This window comes from Phasianus colchicus, chromosome 9 (assembly GCF_987193195.1).
Source record: "Phasianus colchicus chromosome 9, bPhaCol1.hap1.1, whole genome shotgun sequence".
NCBI classification, from domain to species: Eukaryota; Metazoa; Chordata; class Aves; order Galliformes; family Phasianidae; genus Phasianus; species Phasianus colchicus.
Genome location: NC_143444.1, coordinates 14,512,931 through 14,537,028, shown reverse-complemented (window position 1 = coordinate 14,537,028; position 24,098 = coordinate 14,512,931). Strand labels below are relative to the sequence as shown.

General features: G+C 35.8%; 1 protein-coding gene and 1 long non-coding RNA gene across 7 annotated transcripts; both read right to left on the bottom strand.

Moving 5' to 3' along the window:
• Positions 1 to 1,549: 1,549 nt before the first annotated feature.
• On the bottom strand, positions 1,550 to 20,766 carry VCAM1 (vascular cell adhesion molecule 1). 6 transcript variants are annotated; one of them, XM_090146239.1, is made up of 9 exons: positions 18,843 to 19,020; positions 17,904 to 18,179; positions 16,851 to 17,168; positions 15,824 to 16,096; positions 14,201 to 14,467; positions 13,402 to 13,668; positions 5,422 to 12,682; positions 3,505 to 3,665; positions 1,550 to 2,845 (listed from the first exon to the last, which is right to left on the bottom strand). In XM_090146239.1, exons 1-7 carry the CDS (start codon positions 18,904 to 18,906, stop codon positions 12,522 to 12,524), a joined length of 1,626 nt encoding a protein of 541 aa, XP_090002365.1. In that variant the 5' UTR covers positions 18,907 to 19,020; the 3' UTR covers positions 1,550 to 2,845; positions 3,505 to 3,665; positions 5,422 to 12,521. The 6 variants fall into 6 exon arrangements, with proteins under 6 accessions (XP_090002365.1, XP_090002362.1, XP_090002363.1 ...); XM_090146236.1 differs by lacking the exon at positions 1,550 to 2,845 and having other exon boundaries at positions 5,422 to 5,596; positions 5,704 to 12,682; XM_090146237.1 differs by lacking the exon at positions 1,550 to 2,845 and having other exon boundaries at positions 5,422 to 5,909; positions 9,286 to 12,682.
• A 1,036-nt stretch (positions 20,767 to 21,802) lies between these two features.
• LOC149916833 (uncharacterized) lies at positions 21,803 to 23,809 on the bottom strand. Its single transcript, XR_016468954.1, has 3 exons — positions 23,736 to 23,809; positions 23,184 to 23,311; positions 21,803 to 22,197 (listed from the first exon to the last, which is right to left on the bottom strand). It is a non-coding gene; the product is annotated as an uncharacterized LOC149916833 (long non-coding RNA).
• Positions 23,810 to 24,098: the final 289 nt, after the last annotated feature.

Sequence of the window (24,098 nt, the reverse complement as noted above, 5' to 3'; positions counted from 1 at the left end):
AAAGTATGAAAATGCTGACATTACTGTTTTACTTCTGGCTACATCAACAGATTAAAGTTTTGCTTTTTTTTTTTTTTAGGTGCAAAACCTAAACAGCTGAAAACAGATGTGATAAGCAGTAATGAAATAGAATATTATGAGTTGGTTAACATAGTTCCAAAAGTTATATACTAAATAAGAACACTTTATAATATCAGAAGTATATTTAATCCTTAGTACTTTCAGAAATCCTTAGTAATTTCAGAAAATTACAGTAACCAAATCAATGGTAAGTACTGTCATAGAGAAAAGGTCAGTGCAATTTTGAACAAGTTTGCTTTTAACATTTTTTGGCCAGTCAGCACAAATAATTTTGAAACTGTGCTTTTGGGCACATTTGTTTGCTTCCGTCCCAGAAGATGGTGACCTCCAGGATCAAAAGATTTATGTTCTCTGACTGCAAGCCAGATTTCTGTATCCTGTTTATTATGTAATACATGTTCTGTAAAATAAGTATAACTCAAACGCTTTGCCACTCAATCAGGAGACAAGCTCAAACTCAGATTCAGGTAGAGTTTAGATGTGTTTTCAGTGATAATTAATTTAATGATGTTCAAACAGGACCAATGAAACCTTCTTTCATAGAAATACCCATGCTGTTCTTGTAATTATGCAGAAAGAGAAGAAAGCTTCTCTCCCACAGCCTGATAAATAGCTAGTGGCTACTGACATTTGGAGGGAAATCTATTTAAATCCTTTCTAGCAGAGGAAGAAATTAAACATGAAGTTCCTATTTCCCAGACAGTGCTTTAACTTGCACATTGAGAAATGAAGAAAATGTACCACTTCTTGCCCTGATTTTAAGTGTTTCCTTCTATCCTTCTGATGGAAAGGCTGATGGTCTGACAGATTACAAGATCACAAATGGATGGACAGTTGTCCCTGCAGGCCTGCAGGAAGATCTGAGTTTTGAACATATCCAGTTATTGTTCTCTACTTAGGGCTCCATAGTAATTAGCAAGACTTCATCTGGTTTCCTGCTCCACATTAGAGCCTCGAGATCAAGCCCAGACCTCTCACTCTTCAAGAGTTTGGGTCTCAGAGCCAGTCACTGCAATCCAATTGCTCCCCCAAAGCTGCTTCTGCCACTGTGTCACTGCAAGAAGTGCAATTTCCAGTTTCACTGACAAACTGTTCCCAGCTCTGGATACATCAGCAGTGTGGATAAGTCAAGTCCAAAATTCAGCAGAAAAGAAAAGGATAACTGAGAAACAAATGCAATTTCCCCTGTGATCTTGTAACGTACTACAAAGATTCTGAAATGTAGCAGATGTGAATTACAGTCTCATTCTGACACAGTCCTTTCTTTATTTCTCATTCTCACTCCATAGTCACAATTCACTTTCTTCGTATCACTAGCTATAGAATGTGAACCTGAGAAGAAGTGAAAAACTGGTTGCCCATTTTCTGCACTGCAGATTAAAGCATCTCCAGCTTGAAGACGAATAGAGAAATTAAGACAAGTAGGATCAAATTTTTTTTTTTTAAAAGTAACATTTTGCACTTTCAGTTCTTTTTTTTTTTTTATCTGCTATACATTTCTTTCAACTTATTTATTTCCTGCTTTGTGAGCTTTTTCTCATGGTCTCCCCAAATTTACCTTTATTTCCTACCTTCTTCCTCCTTTCACATTCACAACAGCTTACTGAAGCATTACAATGTCATAGTATTGTTAAACTGCAGAATTAGAAGTGCAGACTGGCTCCAACTGGCCTTAGTCCTTGCAAAACTATTTTACTTCCTGCAAACTACAACAATTGCTGCTAAAAGCATTCAAGGACATCTCTGCAAGCCTCTTCTGTAGTGAAACTGATAGAGGCTCATTTCTACAGAGAGAGATTCCCAGAAATGAAGCACTAGCCTACGCTTGCAAAAAAAGCTACAGTAAATGATATCTTATGAAACTGAAGAAATATTGCAATATGAGATTTCACCTTATTTCTCCATTTACAGAGGAGAAAGACATATATATTTTTTGTATCAAGTGATTTGTTGTTTAAATCACATAAAACTGAAGGAAATCGTGCTCGCATATGTCACGCTGCAGCTATGCTTGAGTTTCTGCTCAGGTTTCTGGAGCCAGTAGCACCCACAAAATCTAAAGGGATAGGATTTTCATTTGAGCCAGGCGGTCTTTATGCCTGAGTCACTCCTCCTGGAAAATCTTTGGCTCAACCAATTTAGACAAAGTGAGATTTAATGTGTAGGTGCATCATGTATGAGTTCTGGCTCAAGCAAGATAAAGTCTAGAACACATAGCCAAACACCATTCTAGCAAACCTATCCCCACTGTATACGTGGAAACTTATGGAGGCTTGGAACTACCTCGCAGTCTTTAGCATAACAATTATTGGACCATAGACTATAGACATCTTTGAAAGCAGAATGTTCTTCATTCAGTTTTCCTTGTACAGGTGACAGAGAATTGCTCAGAATTTGCCAAAAACTGCTGAAGCTAGGAATCTCTGATGGAATTTCACAAAATTATTTGCATTACATTACAGGGAGATAACACAATTGGCTTTTCTCTCATAAATTAAGACTGACCTTCAATTAAACCATGACATGCAAAATTCACGCACGCGCGCACACACATACACACACACAGAAAAAAAAAAACTAAAGAAAACTTGATCAAACTTTCTTAATTTTCAGAAAATTCTCTTTCCCAGCATAAAAAGTCCTACGTACATTTTATCTATCTGCACACAAACTGCTACTGTATGAGGAAGAGCACTATTCTGTCCCATCATCTTTCTCCCAATGGCTAAAAAGTGATTTACAGAAATGAAGACTTTTTATATGTCTGAAAGACAAAGCAGTGTTATAAGGTAGGATACGGAAGAAAATTGAATTCAATTTCTAAAAGGTGCATTAGAAAATATGAGTCAAAAATTATGTTTCAGGATCGCTTAAAAACAGCTTTGGGACAGCTTTGCAACTGTAAGACAATAGAGACATTACTTCCCCATTTAATCTTGGAAACAAAAAATAATACTGTTGGTGGTGGTAACACACACCCAAATTTAAGTCAGGGAATTAAATAGCTGCAAGTATGGCTGACATTTCACACTATTATCACTTTTCTCTAAGAGGACACATTTGACATTAAAAATTTAGATATTATACAAATGTGTGTTTAAAGCAGCTGAATTTAGATATCACAGGAAAAATATTTTCTAATCAATTTCCTTATGAGAAGACAGTAGGAAGACAAGCAGCAGCAATTTGTACATTTATGTTCTTGTGTCACAGGTTTTGACACAACCTGTTTTTTATTTTCTGTTTTGTTGTCGAACAAGTGAGTGAATACAGGATGACAGAAATAGCATGTGTTCTTAACCAACTTGCTGTTTCAAAACAATGCTGGGAAGCTGCTGACACATCAATATGTTTCACTTGTACAGCAAAAATGCTGAAAGTAACGCAGGGAACACCTTTATCTACAGTTTTAGATCTACTCACCAAAATCCTTGGAAGAAGCACCAGGATCCAGACAGCAGGCTTTCTCCAGGGGCAGTGAACACTAAACCATCCTGACAAAGCTCACCTCACAGCCTTGGATCAGTCCTGCGTACCCAGCATCCACTCATTCCATCCAGCTTGTCTCCTGGTTAATGTCATCGCTGAGGAGGAACACATTCAAGAAGTGGTATATCAGTAACATGAAGAAGTTCACACTGGAGTTTAGGGCTGCACCTGGAATGCTACTACTACGATTACAAAACAGGTAATCCAGAACAGTGAGAACTTTCAAACAGGAGAAGAGTAGAAAAGGTGTTTTCTATCCGTAATGCTAGTGCTAATATCAAAGCGCTAGTGCATTAATATCAGAAAACTTTTCCCTTTTACTCAATTCTTATAAAAACAAAACATTCTGACCTTCCCTCACACTAAAAGTTCATACAAACGTCCATGGTGAGAAATAAATATTTTAACTGGCTTCTGATAACACAGGTGATTTATGGATAGCTAATCCTAAATGCCATTTACAATATCCTAAAAGGGATATAGATGCCAAGAACTACAGGGAAATGGTAGGAGAGATATAACCATCATCACATCTTAATTTCATTTATTTATACAGTGCAGGTCTTTACATTCAAGAGAATGTTAAGACAATCTTCAATTCTTTTCAATTGAACACAATTTTCAGTCCAGGATATTCTAAAGGAAGTCCTAAATGTGGCTATCGAATACATTCAAGATGTTCAAGGAAAGGGAAAATATTTTACAGTCAACTTGGAAACTCCAGGTCAGGCTTCATAAATATCAAAGACTCGCAGAGAGAAGCTAACTGCCTTCGATTTCCTACAGGAAATTTTTCCGGATGACATGCTGAACAATGACCATTTAGAGGAGTTTATAAAATCTGCTATAAGTTTAGCATGCATTTTACTAAATAAGCAATTAACAGCCACTGTTCTAAGCTCAGTAAAGATCTCTGCTGAGTGTGCATCTATGGTTAAAAAAACAGGTTACCAATCTGAGAGTAGCTGGATTCACAGAGTCTGTGAAGTGCTGCATGTTTGGAAGAGATGTCTTTGCCACTGTGCTGACCATCATTACCCCTAACTTAGCTGCGCTTGCCTAGACAGGAGTAAGACCACGTGTCAAGTTGGATGCAGGATCTTACCCAGTTAAAAGTGAGCCCAACAGAAAAGAAAAATAAAAGGGTTGGGAGCATGAGATATTAGTACTCAGTAAGTAGCCAACTTTCCATTTCACCTACCATAGGTGAATAGAGATGGGAAGTATGAAATATCCTCTTTCAGTATAAGCTGGACTTCGTTGACCTTAGATAGCCATACCCCATAATATGAGGTTATACAAAGAATGAGATGCAGAATAATACAAACAAAACTATTATTTCATTAAGGTAAAAAAAATGATGGGGCTTCACTTAGAATATTAAATACCAGATTGATGATCACCTACGAAAGGTGAAGTTACACTAGTAGTTTTCAAGAGGATTATAGAAACTACTGACAAATGAAAAACATTTCTCAACATAAACGCTTAAAAGAGATATTTTAGTGGTGGTTTTTGTTTTGTTTTTTCATTGAGAAAAAGACGGAATTGCATACATTAATGAACAGTAGAAAAATGGCAGATTACAAACTATTGTCTCCCTGTATTGCATCTCAGAAACAAGTGGACAGAAGTATCTCAAACAGATCAAAGGAAATACTTCTTACAAAGTATGTAATTAAACTCTGCAACTGTTATGCACAGGAAGCAATTGAGGACAGTACTTTAGCAGGAGTCATAAAGAGACTGGACATTTAGACAAATGTCCAATGCTAGTGATTTAGAAGAGAGCTTATGCCTGCAGATGTAAATTTAAGCAATTTAGATTGGAGAGAGAGAGATGCTTAATACCTTAAAAGTGTATGGCTTTTAAGCCTGTGGCTGCCTTCAGGGGTGCTTCTTACATCTTTCCTAGAAACTTCGGTTGCTGCTTATTAACAAAGAACCGTTCAAATGGTTTTTATTTCATCCTGTATAGCAATTACATTGTTCATTATGAAGTAAACGAAGTTAACTTATGAAGGCTCTGTAACACAGAGTTACAGAAAAAATTAAGATGAGGTGACCACAGGAAACCATCAAGTCCACAGCCCTGCTTAAAGCAAAGCTAAATTTAAAGTTAGGTTAAGTTACCCTTGGTCTTATCCAGTTTGATTGCAGAAATCCTCAAGGACAGAAGTCCTACTGCTGCTCAGTAACCCATTCTGGGTGCTGAACCATCCTTACCATGAACAATTTGTTGCTCACATAAAACTGGAAATTTCATTGTTGTATCTTTTGAATATAATCCCTTGTCTTTTTATTGTACATCGCAGACAACACACTGTTCTCTCTAGGCCCTGGTAGGTGGAAGAATATAGAAAGACTATGATAAGACCAGAAAACGCACTTTGCCTTTCCAAGACGTGTTTTTTAACTGTCTGACGGAGGCATAAACATACCAGTAGATTACAAACTCCAACTTGCAAAATAGATTAAATGACATGCAAAAGTAGGCCAACTCTAGCTACAAAGTTTCTCATACTTTGGCTTTTAAACCTTTAGTCAGTATATTCTCCAAAAGATCAATGATTTTAATTCAATCTAATTGTGACCTCTTTAAAGTTAGTAAATCCTACAGCATAATTTCTAGAAAATTACCAAGAATTGCATCAATAACATATTATATGAAATTTAAGGTGCACAGCACTACATTCCATTTCTCTAGACTGCAGATTTCTGTCTCTTTCCAGGAGAAAATTGGAACTTAAGGATGGATCTTTTTAAAAGACACTCAAATCACACACTTCCCAGATTTCTGTGCTTGACAGTTTTAACTGCAAGAAAGATACAACTAAAAAGAGTTATTCATCATTTAACTACAGGCAGGGATGTTAATTTTGTGATTCAGAATTGACACCTTTTCTTTTCAAGTGTCACAGACTGGAGCTCTGATCACACGCTCTTAACAGGCACCAACAAAAGGAGCTCGTTTCATCTTTGCTGCATGCTGTTGGTTTATTGTTTCATGTACCCATTTTGATACATCATACAAAATGCTACCTTATTTTTGAAAGTAATTATCCAATATGCTTACATTTGCTTTAAAAAAACAATTCAAATGTTAAACATCTAAGTGAGAATTCTTCAAATGTGAAAGTAACTCTGATTACTCATTTGTACTACATTAACTACAGTAATTGGCAATGCAGACTGCATGGACAATTACTCCCTAATAGATATTGCAGATTCAGCCCTCCACTTATACTTTGTGGGATCACTGTCAAATCCCTCCCTCCTGCTGTTGACAGCTTGCAGCAATACTGTGTAGAGTTCCTCATGTTACATTCTCTTAAGTCCATGACATTATCTAGAAATCTAGATAGTTTAGTGTTGAAAGATTGCACAAACTTTCTCTAGGTTTCCTCCATTTTGAAAAGATGACAAACCAAAATATAAAACAGAAGCTCCAAACTCCCAGACATAATCCGTGCAGGATATTGAACCCTGCAAAGTGGTGTTTTACTGCCCTGCAAACAAGGATGCCGTGAATGTTGTGAATTTTCATAATATCAAGAGGCAAAACAAACAAAATGAAAAAAAAATCCACTGCAAATTACTGAATGCAGAGAAGCAAACTCAAAAAGGCCAAGTTTCAAAAGAGCTGGAAGTGGGGAGTGCATTTGGAGAAGATGTTACTGTACACTTCATGTTTCCACAGCAATTTTAGGCATTAACTTCTGCCCACTTCTGGTTAAAATATCTTGGCCTGACCTAGTATGGTTGCTTTTAGACTTCACGTCATAGTTTATGTAGTTTCCCTTTGACTGTCTCTTTCTGGAATTGCTCTGTTGCCTCCTTTCCTGGGTCTGGTTCTAAATTGCATACATTCATAGAAAATAGCAGAAAGCTTGGGGATGAGCCAGCATCAGTCTCAGCTAGTACTTGCATTCACTTCACAATTCAATCATGCCCAAGACTGAGCAGATGGATAATCCATTAGATCACAATCCAATTGACTTGTCTCTGGAACAAGAGGACTTCGCTAACAACAACAACAAAACAAACAAAAAGCTACCACCACCACCACCACCAACCTTTAGATACGGAAATAAATTCTCTTATATCCTATACATTTCTTTAGCTTCTTCTACAGCTATACTACTTTTTTGGCTAGTAGACAAAGTACGAAGAGAACTGTTTTCCCATGTTCTTGCTTTTTACTTAAATTTAGACAACCTGGGAAGAGTGGTTTATGCCAACACCATCACAATTTCTCAAAAGAAACAATGTTCTTTAATCTGCTCCATCCCTGTTCATTTATCAGCATGAATGCCATTCTGATTACAAACTAGAACAAAAGACAACAACAGTGCGGTGCCAGTATTGTTGTATATGAGAAGGATTTTTTTCTTCCCTTTTTTCATACAGTTTATCTACAAAAACTAAATTATCTCCCTCAAATGTTTACGTCTATATGCTTTTTAGGCACTATGTCTATAGTGCTTAAATGAATCATTCAACTGGGAAGAATTATCCCGTTTTACTCACTTTAGTGTTACAGCACTTGGATAAATAGAGGGAAAAATACAATCCTAAATTTTACTATATTTTTCTATATTTATTGTCAGTTTAAAAAATGTAGGCAGTCTTATTTCCATTTTATTTTTATTTCTGATATTGAAGCAAGAAATCTATTATTTGTGGGGGGTAAGCCCATACACTAGAGATCAAGATATGATGCCTGTATACCTCAAGCCCATTTCCTGAAGTTTTCTTTTCAGCTGCACATTAGAAATAGTGCTAACATATCCAGTGCTATGGTTTGCTTTTTTTTTTTTCCTTTTCTTCCCCACATGCACCAAGGGCAAGAGAATGTAAAAAGCTAGTTCAATTTACTAAGTTTTACTAGCTACAGCAAAGAGCTTTGTGGCTTAACTGGTAGCCATGTCACAGAGTTAATCACAGTTAAAACTAATAAACTAAAAAAGTTACAACTAATATACTAATAAAGTCTCCACCACTGTAAGCCCTTAACAATTATGGAAGAACAATAGAAAAATACTACAATCTAAAAAAAATGGAGGAGTGTTCAAGATCATATACTGCTGTTTTGCTAATGTGTTAATTGGTATGTTGAAGTAATAGAGCAGATTTAGAAAAGACCGTGAGGATTATTTATGCACAGAAATTATATTATGCATAGAAATAAGTTTATAAAGAAATGTAGGCTAACAGAGCTCAATTTGTTTAGTTTATCAAAGAGATAAGCGAGAGTTTGATTACATGATACAATTGTCTTGTGGGGAGAAGGGCACAAAAGGAAGACAAATTGAACTAAAACCTCTGTCATGGGAGAAATTAAACATTCCCTTCAGCATATCTACAAAATCATTTGAAAGCTTTCCCCAGAAGTGTTTAAAAAGTTACCTTTTTCTATTTGAACTTTACATTTTAAAAGGAGCATGTCTCAAACTGGCTATAGGGAATCAGATTTTGTAATCACTTTTAAATATCTAGACTCATTTTACCTTTAACATTTAGCATTTCCCCAAAGTATTGCTGGAATAAACACATGGACAGCTGGTATGCTTGAGCATGGGATGATAGGGTAAAAGACAACTCTACAAGCTATGAAGTAACTGTGCAGGGAAAACCTGAGTGAACTTCACAGTCCTCTGCTCTACAGATTATTCTGTCAGTCATAAATGCAAGCCCTATGGCAGAGGCTCTTACCTAGATTTCCAGGCAGCTGAGACCCTTCCTGAAAGCACTTGCTAGGCTGGAGCTGTTGTTTATGCCTTTTTGCCAGGGCAGAGGCACTGCACTTGATGAGAAATAGCACAGGGAGAAATAATAATCCTTCTGTGATTTTCAATAAAAAGATAAGTTACTTGACAATGAACTTTAAACCCCCATAAAACAAGCCGCTGTCCAAATGAAGAAACGCCCTGGGAAATACCAAAAATCAGGCTGTAGAGGAGGAGATTCCCTGGTAAGGTTCTTAGTAATTTCAAGGAAAAGAAGTTTGCTGCCCACACAGAGCAGTGCTCCTAAAATGAGCACTGTAAGCTCTGCTTACTCACTTCATGTTTATAGAAACTGGCCTACTGAAATCAAAGATCAACCCCTATTGACTTAATTGGCTATTAAGTATAGAGACTCTGAGAGGACAGACGAGTCATGTAGACATAAAGATGTGCATCTAAATCACAAACACACTGGGAACCTGAGGGGAATTTCCAGGAAAAAATACAGAAGTGCAGAAGTGCTGTTGCAAGATGATCTGTATTTCTCTCCCACTCATCTCTTTTTATTCCTTCTAAGAGACTACAGAAGAGAGGAAAACAGCACAAGAGCTAATAAATCCCTCACCCAAGCAGGCCTCACTCAAGCCCACTCAGAGAAAGTCATAAGGCAGAAATACTTTTTCGGGTCTGACCAATCGTTCCACTATGGCTATATGGTTCCAGCAGTGAGTGACTACTTAAGGTCAGCATGCAAAACTGGCATGAGGAATATCTGCCTATTCCCTGTAGTATTTGTTCTTGATGCTTTAGTTCTTTATTTTTTTCACCATTTCCCTTCTAAACCAATTGATACTGCCTTCCATCACAATCATCAGCAATAGCAGCTTCCAATTACTTAGTGCATTAAGAATTACCTTCCATTATTTCTGTTAAACTGGTCTCCCACTCGTCCAGGGGTCCTGCAGTCCTGGCATCACATGATTTAGCAAACAAGTTCTGCATTTCTTGTTTGCTATTAACTGCTTTCACAATTTAGAAAACTTCAGTCATATCCTTTCTTTCAGAATTCTCTCCAAACTGAAACATCCCATGCATTTTTTCTTTTTTTTCCCAGGTCCTCCAGCAACAAGAATTATATCCAGTAGACAAAATGTGTATGCACTGAAGTTTCATACAGGGAAAAAAATTATACTTTCTGGTTTGCTCACAAGTCAGCACAGAGATATGCCTGACATTATGAATAAATCTGCTTGGGATTACCTCCAAGAAATTTATGTCATGAGCCCATCAAAGCTCTCCTCCTCCTCTGTCTTCAATCTTTTCTTCACCCTCCTACTTCAAGCTCATATTCCTTCAAGCCAAGTCCACATTTCTCTTCTTCTACTACACTCCCACTTTCCAAAGCTCCCATTCCAACTGTAGACAAGCACAGGACCCTGCATGAAACCATTTACTGTTCACAAAGCACTTCTGAACATGCTATGAAGAAGACACAGAGATCAGTACCCCACCTAATCCTGCAGCTAGCTATCCAAAGGCATCTGTTTGTTTTGCTCTTGGGGGCAGGTGCTATCATTTGTAGATAGTAAATAAAAAAAAAAAGAGAAATTCCTTTCATACATATTTCTGATCTTGCATTTTCATGCAAGTTTGGAGCAACCAGCACCCCATTCTTGTGCCTAACACAGTGGTTCAGGGCAGCTGGGGGTAAATGTACTCCAACACCTCAATGCCTGATCACTTAATACTGCTCTGTACCTTGTAGAGCCTTATCTTCAGTGAACATCACTAACCACACGAGTCAAAGCAGCACTGCTGGCAAGGATGTAGTGGAGAATAACATTAAATTCCACTTCTCATTCCCTCTCATCTTTGCCTCTGCACAGAAGACCTACTATTTTCATAGGCATTTTCCCAGCACTGGAAAGAGAATGTGATGAAAAGAGGTACTAATGAGGGTAAACCATACTGGCACTGATTGTCAGGCAAGTGATTTGGTTTTCCACAGCAGCCTGAGAAAGACATTACTTCAGAAAACAACCACCACCATGGCTAGGTTGTATAGATTCTCTCTGCTTAGGTAACTGCCTGCTTTGCTTGTGCCTTTCCCAAGAGAGCTTCCCATGATTATAGAACTTGCTAGGATAGTAAGCTAAGGATAGTAAGCTTTCAATAACTCCTTCTACAGAAATGTGCATAAGAACTACACAAGATTTCTCTTTAGTAACACTAAACTACGCCAAGATCTCTAAGTTTACACATATCAGAGGAAGTCCACAGGTAAAAAGTAACTACATTTTCAACTAACAAAATCACAGCAGGTGATTTCTGGGTATGAAAGTATGAAAGCAAGTATTGTGACAACATATTAAGCAAGAATCACTATGGGGATTTAAAAGAAACACACTGGTAGTATTTTGTAGTGGAAATCTCTAAAGCATACTTACTGGCAGCTTATATTCTAAATAAAGGGTCTAATTTGTTCATTATGAAACATCAGAATCTTGTCACTGATTTGTGAATGACAAATTCCCATAAAAATGCTTCAGCTGCCCTAAAACTATCTATCTTATAATCCCAGCCCCTTCCTCTGTAATATTTATAATAATGTTTCACTAACTAAAATACAATGCTTCACAAATGAGTCTTGAGATATTAAATTAATTTAAAATAATCAGATGTGTATAACCCAGTGATTGTGTAATTTCTTTGAAGGTACACAGTTTACAGCAAAATAAGTGAAAAGAGAACATTTTCCAAACATTGCCACAAGCAAAAAGACTGTATTAAAAACATTCAATCTTAAGAATAATACAAAATAAAATATTATTAATCAGTAAGTTCAAATAATGCTTATTTATATTATTGAATTAACAACGTGTCTATGTACAGCTGCAGAGACTGCAATTTTACAAACTGATATTCAGTTAAACATATTTGTAACAATTTATACACTGTGTACAAACCTAGTTCTCCAAGGAACTCTAGGTTTAGCATGCTCCAATACAGAAGTGCTATACCTACTCCTAAAAAAGGATGCTAACCTTCCCTTTAATTTAAATTCTGAAATACCTCTTAAAGCCCCCCAAAATTTCATTTGCTATTTCATGGTACTGTTCTCAAATCACTTGTTTGTTACCATGTTTTGGAATAGGTATAGAAAGAGTCACAACAATAAATAACATTGCTTATTATGAACTATTCAGATTCATATTCACACAATCACACTTTCAGCCTCAATGCTTTAACAAGACTGTAGGATCCATTTATCTTTGCTTTTCTTGACACGTAGATCAAAATTGCAACCACAGGTATAGCTACTGCTGTTACACAGGAGAATGCAATAATCAGGAGCATTATTTGATCTGGCTTTTCCAATTTCCCTGAAAATGGAGACAAAAAGATACAAAAAGTTATATGAGTATATACACAAATTTTAATGTATAACTAAAAGTAGAGTTATTTTAGTGACCTTAATTGGAATTTTTTCAGTTTTCTTCCACAACGCACATTTCAAAACCTTTTCCTTGTTTCTCTTTTCTTTAATAACTCCACAGTACCACTAAAATTCTAGCCAGTCTGGGTCTTGGACGTGCTATACAAGTTCAAACACACTTAATATCATCAACAATGAAGAATATCATGAAGTTCCTGAAGAATAACAAAAGAATACTATCTACTTCACCCAGTAAACAATATAAGGATACTTCCACCTCCTGGAAACAAAATGCTTCAGAAGAAGATCATGTTTAACAAGCTCAATATTTAGATCTCTCTGGGTTAGCCTCACAAAATGCACAGGAAAATGGTTAGAATCCACCTTTTTCTAACCCTGTTCTTAGAGCTGCAGTGCCAACTAATGTAACAGAGACAACATCCGCACTATAAGAAGGTTAAATAAAGCAGATCCTCATCAGTTGCTCTGTTATTTCATTTGATTTCTTTTGTGGTTTTTTTTTCCTGTTCTTGCTTCAGGGTCTTTTTGTTAGGTTAACTTCAATATTTTTGTGCAAAGATTAGCTGAAAACTTTTTTTGCCTACCTTAACACAAAACCTACTAGAACATACAAACAAAATAAGTTTAGGCAATAGATTTACCTACCTACAACAGCTATCTCTATCACTTTGATGTTGTTTCCAACCTCATTGAAAACATCAAGCAAATATCTGCCTGTATCATTTTTGGTGACATTGTAGAGCGTAAAGGTTCCATTGACTACAGGTAGAATTATTTCTTTCTCTTGATTAACCTTTTTCAGGATCATCTGTGATGGTGGGTTACTGTATGTGCTGCACACAATAGTGATATTTTCTCCTTCTTTAACATTTTCCGATGGATAAACTAACACAGTAATATTCTGAGGAGGAACTGACAAGAAACAAAGGTAAAGTTTAGCAACAAGACACTACTCTGTCACCAGCTATCCTTAAAACAGTGTAGTCAACAGCAGCTGACAGAAATAGCATTTTATAAATTGGTGGGGTATTTTGCTTATCTTTTACATTACATTGAACCTTTTCTTCTCTGGTTTTAAATTCACTGTTCAATCATTTGTGTTCATGAAAGGACACAGACCAACAGACCCAGAGGTTGATGTGCTCTCTCAAAAGAAAAGAAATACTAAGGGCAAAGAATCCTAAAATAGTATCTTTCCACTAAGTTCCACAATTTTAAGTCCTGTTTTCAAAGTCTGGAGGAGAAGTGGATTTATAAAATATTTTGAAGAAGCAATTATTTTGTGCTCTGAAATTCAAGACAGAAGTTTTCATAACCACTAATATCACTTACACAAGAATCTATCCAACACATCTCAGTATTTTTAAAGACATTTCATTGTCATCTCATCCATCCAAAAAAAAAATCATAATATTAACTCTGTATAATAGTTATTTTAACTGACCTTTGACATCAAGTTCTACATCTAGAGAATGATTTCCAAATTTGTTAGTGAATGTGCACTCATATTTTCCTGCATCCTTTAGCTGAGCCTTGTCTATGGTGTATTTGCCATCTTCTGTTTTAAGGGTTGTGATCACATCACCTGTTTTCTTTTCTAGGATAATCTGAACAGCTGGGACACCTGTAGCTGTGCAAGAGATGGTAACACTTTCTCCTTCTTTCACTGAACTCGATGGGAACACTGTTAGTGTTGTATTTTTTGGTGGAGCTACAAGGAAAAAAAAAAAAAAGAAGTTAAAGAGATGGATTAGTGCCAGAAATGAGCCTTACACCTACACAACATGATTGTTGTCATGCAATAAACAGCAGCAGCGGGACTAAAGCAGAAGAATACGCTTACTACTGAAATGAAACTGCTGTAATTGATTATAGGTTGAGGAGTCAGCACTTGGCATAGCCTGAATGGAGACTGCAAGAACAAGATACAAAGTAGTAACTGAAAAAAAAGAGAAAGATGCAATATAATCTCCACAGAAAATCTTCAGAATGTATTTTCTACTTGCATAGCATGCTTTTAACTGGATCCTATACCAACAGTACAGAATACAGGTACCTCTCTACATAGCTTCTTTGCCTCAAACATACATTTGCCATTGAAAAGGAGTGAGGGAAATTCAACTTCATATAAGTTATCTGCACTAAAGATTTCACACTTCATTATTTTAAGCTACCTAAATAACAATGGCACTAGGGCCATCCTTTGACTCAATTTTCTCTTATTATACTTGTGCTCCAAATATTGCAGAACTTTTCACTGAACCTTCTACAACAGTTCAAGAAAAAAAATGTTTCTATACAATGCTCTGCTGGGAAAAACCCTCCTCCATAGATTATTTTAAGGAGAAAATTTTACAGAGTAGACATAATGCATAATAGTGAGTAGAGAGTTCTTCTTCCACCTGATGTTTCTAAATTGCGGAGAATACAAATATGTGGTAAAAATAAGTATGGGAAAAGTGAAATAACACAACGTGGAATGTGTCGATAAGCTATTCCCAACCATTTAAAAATAATAAGTTATTTCATTTCTGCATAGGATAAAATAGAGCTAAAGTTAGAGGGTTTTAAAAATATCAGGAACTGCTCACCCAAGTATTTGGTCATTTTAGTTTGTGTCCCAGATTCTATCTGAAACATTTGGCTCTACTGAAACAGTAGCAGTAACATTGATAATAACAACAACAAAATATAATCCTTTTGATTACTTGTCCAAAGCAGAAGACTGAGATGTCCCTATGAAATTGCTATGGACACTGACATTTCAAGGCAATAACTGTCCCCACAGCACTATTTCTTCAGGTTTCTTTATCGCTTTGAGTGTTGCTTTGTAGTAAATGTATAGAAGCACACATGCATAGCAGTAGAGAATTATCTGAAAATTAAGCATAGAAATGAAAACCATAGCCCATAAAGAACAGCACTGAATCAAAAGTTAAATTCTGAAAACATAAAAGGAAAGCCCTAATATTTAATTTCCTATTTATCAATGTTTCAGCAACTTTCAACTCAATACGCAACCACAGACTAGTTACTGAATAATAGTTAAATGCAATTAGACTTGTACCTTGTATAACAATGTTCACAGAAGCTTTCTCAGTTTTATTAGTTACAGGATTAATTACTTCACAGATGTACTGTCCTGAGTCAGTGAAATGGGCATGAGGAATAGAAAGAACATTGTTTTCTACGAAGTGCTGAATGGTTTCCTTTTCCAGATATTTTCTCCAAAATACTTGTGCTGGTGGATTACTCTCAGTCACACAAGTAAGTTTCAGAGAGTGTCCTTCCATTGATAAGTTTCCTGGAGATGCATTAATGAAAGTATTTTGTGGACCAACTGGAAAAGAACAAAAGAAAGATAAGGTTAGCATGTTAATGGAGAATGATATGCACATCTTTAACATTAAAAACTTCTCTACAGTTATACTGCACGCACTACCAAGAAAAAAAAAGCGATACAGATGCCAGTAACACAGTGGAATGATTTTTCTAGACTTGATAAGACACTGAGTTTGTAGGTTTGAAAGCTAAGCTAGGCAAAATGCATACAAATAACTTGTTTTTCTATTTACTCTTACACTTGTCTCCCTATTGCTTAGGGCTACAAACTTGAAACTGCTAAGCATATCAAGGGAATTTTAAAAATAATTGTTTATCTGGATACTATTGTTGTTGTTCTTATGATCTTCACTTTCTGACTGAGTACCAGAGCCCTGGGTAAGAGAGTGACAGATGAATACTTACAGGACAGCCTGAATTCTGAACAACAGTAGGTATCTAAGGCAATGTGCATAGGTTTCTCACTAACTGTTGCTGAATAAAACCATTTAACTTATATGGCCTAGGCTTCAAACCTGAAAACACAATCTATTTCACAAAGATGTTAGAAGACTGTGCTCAGAGATAGCATTTAATAAATAAAACGTATATCCTACTTTTGATATTTTTGCAACTAAATATAGATACTAGAAAATAGATTATGTAAATACAAAGAAGTGCAGATTACAAATGCACAAACCTCATAAATCCATTCCACAAAATATAGCATCAAACACTATTTCATATGAAAACCCTAATACAAAAACACTTACAGTTTGCATTCAGTTTCAGAGAAGTTGACCTTTCTTTGGGCTCAAAGTCCATACCAGCAATTTGTAATCTGGCCACACAAGTAATCTCTTTACCATTGTCTTCAGTCGCGAGGTTAAATGAGTATGCCACAGTTTTGGTTTCTGTTTTTGTACTGACATCTCCTTCAAAAGTTTTGCTATGAAGAATATGTTCCTCTTTCTTTAAGAGTAGTTCCAGGTGATCAGCAGGAAACACATCATGAACTTCACAGATGACAGTGGCAGTTTCTCCAACAACTAAAGATGCAGTGGTCTCAATTACAGGATCACTGGGAAAAGCTAAAAGAACAAAGCCCACTTCTTTAGACTACCGGAGATGGGCCCTAGACTCAACATCAGAGCAGGGTCCAGACATTAAACAACTCGAGTTTAAAAGTGCATATCAACTTTATATCAACCTTACATCAACTCTATAACAAGACATACCTTGATATGAAGACATATAGGTATTTTATAAGCAGTTCACACACTAAGAAGAAATGCATTTGTACGATTTTGTAGAATATGATCACAAATTATTTAATGAGATCCAGCAAGGCACCTAATTAGTGACACAGTTACCTAAATATGCAGAGGGATCTATAACAATAGATATACTAGTAGCATCCCATTTTTCATACTGGCAACTTTAGACATCTGAATTGTAAGCCTGCATACTGCCAAGACTTTGATTAAGTGCTCTGCACATGAAGGTTTCCCATGTATGTCCATCTAAACCACACAGTTTCTTTCTGTTCCACTTCTATAAATGTTTGGGGGAGCCTATGTACTAGCTTTCAAGTATTATCAAGAATGAAAATATACAGTATTTTCAGGGTAGAAAGCTAAACAGAAAGGAGCTGAGAAGAAACAGATAAAGGAATCTTTACAAGAAAATGTATGTTGAGTTATATCAGACTCCTTACCCTAGCACTATCAGACAACTGCCATCTACCATATCTAAGAATGATTCATTTATTTTTAAAATATAATTTCTTAGCAAATGAGCACTACTTAAAGAGAATTTTTACTTACAGTAAAGTTCAACTTTGACACTCTTCTCTTTTTTCTCTTTATTGCAGATGACAGTACATAAATAATCGTTATAATTTTCAGCACTAACTGGATTCATAGTCAAGGTAGAGTATGTCTTGTCGTTGTACACTTTTCCTCCAAGGGGGTAGTCCATTTGGGTTCTCCATGAAAACTTTGGTAATGCACAACCAGTAGTATTGCACGTGAGTCTCAGTGTTTCACCAATCCGTGCAACAACTCTGCCAGCTGGGATAACTTCCATTTCAAAAGCTTTAACTACAACAGGGAGAAATATACATAAACTCAGCAACACTGTTAAAATTCCTGTTTTCTCACGGCCTGTGACATTACAAGTTTACATTTGTGTGGAAGTTAAACTAATACAGATTGTACAATGGTTTATATCTTCAAAATATCCCATAAAAATTGCTTTTTTTTTTTCCCCCCTAAATTAACAGCCTGAGATGACCCTAGCAGACAGTTCAGATGCATAACATGCATAAATCACAATATGGCCAGTGAAAATAGAATCATAGGCATAATCTAATGTTTCTAACCAGGCAGGTCTCACTGTAAAACTCTGTAACATTTGAGGGAACGGATGGTAAGTAACTTTCAAGAGAATATCTGGTATCAAACTTGATTGATACTGTCAGAGATGACAGTAAAAACCAAAATAATGTTAAATAATACAGTTGTCTCCTAGACAGTCTTTTAGTCAAATTCTGTAAGAAAGTGACCATGCAGAGAAAAGCTACAAATAAACGCCAGAAATAAACTTCTTGACATTCTGAAAGAACTACTTAATTAACATTGTATTCACTGAAATGTAAAAGCAAATGCAACAAAGAGAAATAACAACAAAACAGTAAACTGTAGTTCACTTTACATTTGATAAAAGATGAAAGTAAATGAAGCAAATAAACCTCCCCAACTTACCAGTCATTAATACATACAAAATAATTAGCACAGTTTGGCTTGTTCTTCCCATCTGTTTTAACATTTATAATTGCTGTTATTAGGAAAATAAAGTTTGTTCAAAAGCTTTGCTCTCTTTCCTACAAAGAAGTACACTGAGAGGCTGCTGTTCTGCAACTGTGAGCTGCTGCAAGTGCTCTTTATAAAGGCTTTTCTTTCAGTGGAGTGGGAAATCCCCGCACGGGGAAATCCAGAGTAGGAAGAGATCCCTGTGTGGTGGCCTCAGCGCCCTCTGCTGCTTTTTTTCCCCCTTTCTTCTAAATACAAAATTTAAAGTTCAGGATAACAAATATTAACACTTGCAATATAGTTCTTAGTACAGTTAAAAATAGCAAGACAAGATCTGATCCTGCAAACATTTAATAAAGCAAATGGCTATGGGTAATTGTAAGTAATTGAATGGGACTATGTGATGGAAATGTTATTCAGGTTTGTTTTCAGTTCAAATATTTTTGTAGGACTATGTCTTCTGAGAAAACTTTTCACAATATTATTTTATGAATAATGTTCCCTAATACAGTATTTTCTTTGAAGACTACTACCACTCTCAGAGGTTTAATTTTAATCCCCAAAAATGGCGTTAGCTAACAGAAGTCTGCAGACTTAGATAAAAGCAGCAAGAAATTCAGTGCAAAACATACTTGCTTTTAAAATGTGTTAGGAAAATCAACTGGTATATAATAGTTTGGCTGTATTTGACATCTATGAAATATCATCATGAAGCAGATTTTAAAAAGAGCATAGCTTTCTTTTGCTATTTTGTAGATGAGTAATAAATTGGAAAAATAAAGGCTGAAGTAATAATGCCATCAATGTTCAATAAATTTACTTGCTGAAAAGTTAGCACTACACCGACCTAATACTTTTTGAGCCATGCAGATATCACATATGAGAGATGTAATGACTTGAGGAAGTTGAAATTGTAATCTCAGGCTGAAAACATATCTCCAACACAAAAATAATCAATATTGCTTACTCAATATAAGCAATAAACAAATGAACAAAAGAATTACCTAAAAGAAATAAAACAGGAAAATATGAAGCAGCTAAGAGAGCCTAAACAAAACTCACTAAAGCTGAAACTATCACAGTGGATTATCCCATAATATATTAATTTATTATCATTATTATTGTTTTTATTAGAGGAAAAAAAAAATTCAAAATTGTCATGAAATACATGAAAACCACTGATACTACTGTTCATAAAATCCAGGAAAAAAAACCCCAAAACCAACAACAAAATCTGTCTGGAGTAGATAATAGCACCACAGAATGCAATTTCACTTCACACATCAGGTTTTGTTAAAAGGAAGCATATTCTCCCAGTTGAGTTGCAAATAAATACTTTTTAATCACAGGTAGAGAGAAATAAGAGCTGAAGCTCCTCTGTTTTAACAGCTTAATAATCACAATCTAAGCTGAGGGAGAAAAGGCAAAATTTCCCTGTTTCTGGGAAGCTGGTTTCTAGATACAAGAAAATACAAATATAGAAGGCTTATTCGCATGCTGGAAAAACTATAATCAAACCCTTCATCAGATAACATGGAACAGGAAATATCTCTGTTCCAGCTTCCACTAAATTAAGCTGGACAGCTGCCATTAACTACAGGAGTTGGATCCCCACCAGATTTATCTCCAACAGTATAGGTAAGAGCAAGATTAGACCATATGTATTAAAGGACATACAGTTCTCCCAAGATATTCAGAAATTTCTTAAAATTTGCTCTTTCCCCCATCTCAGATGTGAGCCTCCTTAGTATTCTGAAAAGAACATATACTTACTGTTGCCTGTACCATCTTCAGCATCAAGCTGCAAATAGGAAATCAGATATCAAGTTTGCTTCGCTGCTTCACCCAAAAACAGAAAGCAGCTGACAAATTTTAGGGATTTACAAGAGTTCAGATAAACTAGCTTTTTATTCAAACATCACAGAGGACTATGCTGGTGATAAAAAATAGAGGTACATTTACAAGTATTACACAATCAACTGTAAGAAATTCTGACACATGCAGAGCATAATGAATGCTGGAATGTAACCAGTATTAAAAAAAAAAAAAGGCACATGCAATTAAAAGAACTAAGCACTGGAATGTAAATACATGTTTTCCAGTATATCTAGCAATCAAAAGAGACTTTTCTCAGGCTTTGGTGGACAAACCAAGATGAAAAAAAATGGTCTCTGAAGGCAGTTTGAAAATACTGCACACATCATTTTTGGCCTGGTATCAGAAAATACAAACATCCTTCAGGAAACTGAAACTTAGCTTAGACTTGCTCTGGAATGTAAAAGAAAACTATTTCAGAACTGTGATAAGCATTTGCTTTAATTCAATACTTCTACAACCCTATTAAATATTTAAGATAAATTTCATTTAATTTCCGCTAGACAAAAGAAATCATGACTTCACAATGACTTAAACGAGCTATTCGAACAAAATATGCATTATGCAACATTTTAATTATTTAACATTTCAAATACTCTTCACTACATTTCTCATGTCTCCTGCACTGGAGGCTATTCTGAAAGCTGAAAGGCTAAAAGTCATGCAGAATTTGGTATCTTAAAACCTTTGCCACTTTTTCTGTGGTTTTTTTGTGATTTATGTCCAAGGACCTATGCAAAAGAGTGTTAGTCCTCTTCTCTTGGCAGAGGGGATTAAAAAAAAAAAAAAAAAAGAAGAAAAATGGCTTAATCAGACCTATTTCCTATGCCCATTATAAAATGCCTATGGCACTTCAGCCCAATATCAGCATCTACAGTCACTTTTTGGGATTTCTCCTAAAAATACCTACTACTGGAGTAATTACTTCTACATAGGGCCTCAACACTGAAATATATTTATCATATTTACATTTATTACCAAACATCTTTAATGAGGAATCATGAACATGGAGTACATGCATTAATATTGCTGCCCTATACAGCAGACAATCTGCTAGCCTCAGCTTTTCAGTTCACAATGAACTGACAACAGTCTGCTACATGTGTCACATACTGTTTTTCCTTCCTCGGTGCCCACTGGCTTTTCAAACCTAGCACTTCCTTGACCCTTTTCTTTCTTTAACTCCCTTCAACTTCTTGCTTACCACCTGACAATAGTACAATTTCTGCATAGCCCCACGCTGGGGAGGAGAGTATCACTGACTCCCTATAATTTTCATACCTGGATGGGAAGGATGAGATCTACTTGCAGGTCTATTTAAGAGGTTGTGTCTTTTTCCAGGATTGTAGCTTTCGTCTAACTACAAACAAACATATTATCCTGTAACCCACATAACATCTTAAATTGTGCTCCACATCTAACTTGTCATCTACTGAAAAAAAAAAAGGTAAAATAAGACACGAGAAAGATTTATCATGTTTCTTTCTCTTCTCTGGAATTTCTGAAATACTTTATATACAGTTCCTTCTTGATCTTTCTCAGGCACCAGTTCACCAGCATGCCATTTCCTGTTTGGTTAGTTTAACTGCACAGCATTTGAAGACACCCAGAATACAAATAAAATGCCAGATAACATGATATAGAAGTGTGATAACTTGCATAGGCAACAAAATAGCTAATTTATTACTTCTACTCAGAGGCATTGTCTCTTTGATTTCACAGAAGGAGCAAAAAGTTCATTATCAAAAAAATAACAGCTAATAAAAAGTCCCTACTTTTTTTCTTAGTTCATGCTGGCAGAAAAGAAAAAAACAAGCTCTGGAAATTCCAAGTTTCATTTCTGAAAAAAGAATATACCATTTGAGTGGCACTGGATCTAAAAATGAAACCATTTTATATCCTTTAAAACCACTTACAGTAACTGAGCTTCTATTGTCTTCATAAATACATATGTTGGGAAAAAAAAGCTTTCTTCCTGAAATGTGCTCTAGCATCAAATATTAAGCATGTATCAAGAGCCAGATTCAATATGAAATTCAGAGTATTCAAAATCTTGTTGTGAATTTTGATGCAAGAGCTCAAACCTACTTTTATTTTGAGCCAAATACACTGAGATATGATCAAGTCATTTACTCTTACTGGAATCACAACTCTTCAGACAAAATTTATTCAACATAGTCGGAGTAAAGAAATGAAGAGGAATTTGGGTCAAAGTGCAGACCCTGGGTAGGACCCAGGATAGAGCAAGATAAAGTAAACTGAAAACACTTAGAGAACATGACTGAGTTACTTAATTCTCTCAACATTCCATGTGAAACCCCAATACCAGTAAATTTGTTGTATACTTCATTAAGGCCAACATTTCACATCATCAGATGAAGCTAATCAAGAAGAGGGTGAGGAGAACTACTGACCAACCTTTGTTATTACTTGCCAGAAGCTCATCTCCAAAGCATTTGTACGTATTGTACCATGCAAAAATGGAAATCAGTTACTTCTTATTTCCCGTCTCCTTGCTCCTCAGTCATGAGGGTACATGTATGTCCCTATGGAGCCAGAAAGGAAAAGGAGAATGAAAACAACAAGTTCTGTAGCAGATTGTTCTAACTGGATCAGAAGCCAGATAGCACCCATGAAAAACAAATTCAGAATTCTGACTCTCCCAGACAGCCTACTGATAGCTGCACTGCTGCTGCTGATCTTGAAACTTGTCTATCACAGACTATTCTTTATTCTCTTATGATGGTTCTCATTCTGAAGAGCTGCGTTCAGCTGTATAGGTGTCATTTTTGCTGCAATGTGTTATATAAATGTTATCTTGGAAGTTACAAGTAGACTGCCTCATTAACAGATAGAAGTATTACATGGATGTCAGAAATAGTTAAATGATTTTACATTGCACAATTTGAGTATCATCATTTTCAAACCTTCCATACAAGAAAGATGATGGGGGATGCAAAATCTACTTACATTTAGCTGGCAAATACATTTCTTTTTTCTAGAAACAGCCACTTTTTCCTCTCAAGAAATAAGCTGGAAGTTCTATATTAAGCAACCCTCCAAATAGAAATAAGAAAAAATGAACAGATTTTTACTTTCATCGAGCCCAAAAGTTAAATATTTAAAGAGAAATATTTGCTTTTTGCAATAGCAAAATATATGTTTGTGTGTACATATAGTAACTAAGTGACACTTAAAGCCAGTTGCAAGTCTGTAAAGGATACCGCACTCTTCCTATTTGCTCCTGAATGCACTCTATCCTAAATCAACAATATGTTGTTTTGTTACTTACACTATCTTTTTCTTATCCAGAGGTAAGTATTATCTTACCTA

What these genes read in the sequence shown, in the direction of transcription:
- VCAM1 (XM_090146239.1), bottom strand. Translation starts at nt 18,906, where the DNA reads ATGTTAAAACAGATGGGAAGAACAAGCCAAACTGTGCTAATTATTTTG. An exon ending in TTTGTATGTATTAATGACTG is followed by an intron (nt 18,180 to 18,842) that starts GTAAGTTGGGGA and finishes TCCCTGTTGTAG; the next exon opens with TTAAAGCTTTTGAAATGGAA. An exon ending in TGTAGAACTTGATGTCAAAG is followed by an intron (nt 13,669 to 14,200) that starts GTCAGTTAAAAT and finishes GTTTCTTGTCAG; the next exon opens with TTCCTCCTCAGAATATTACT.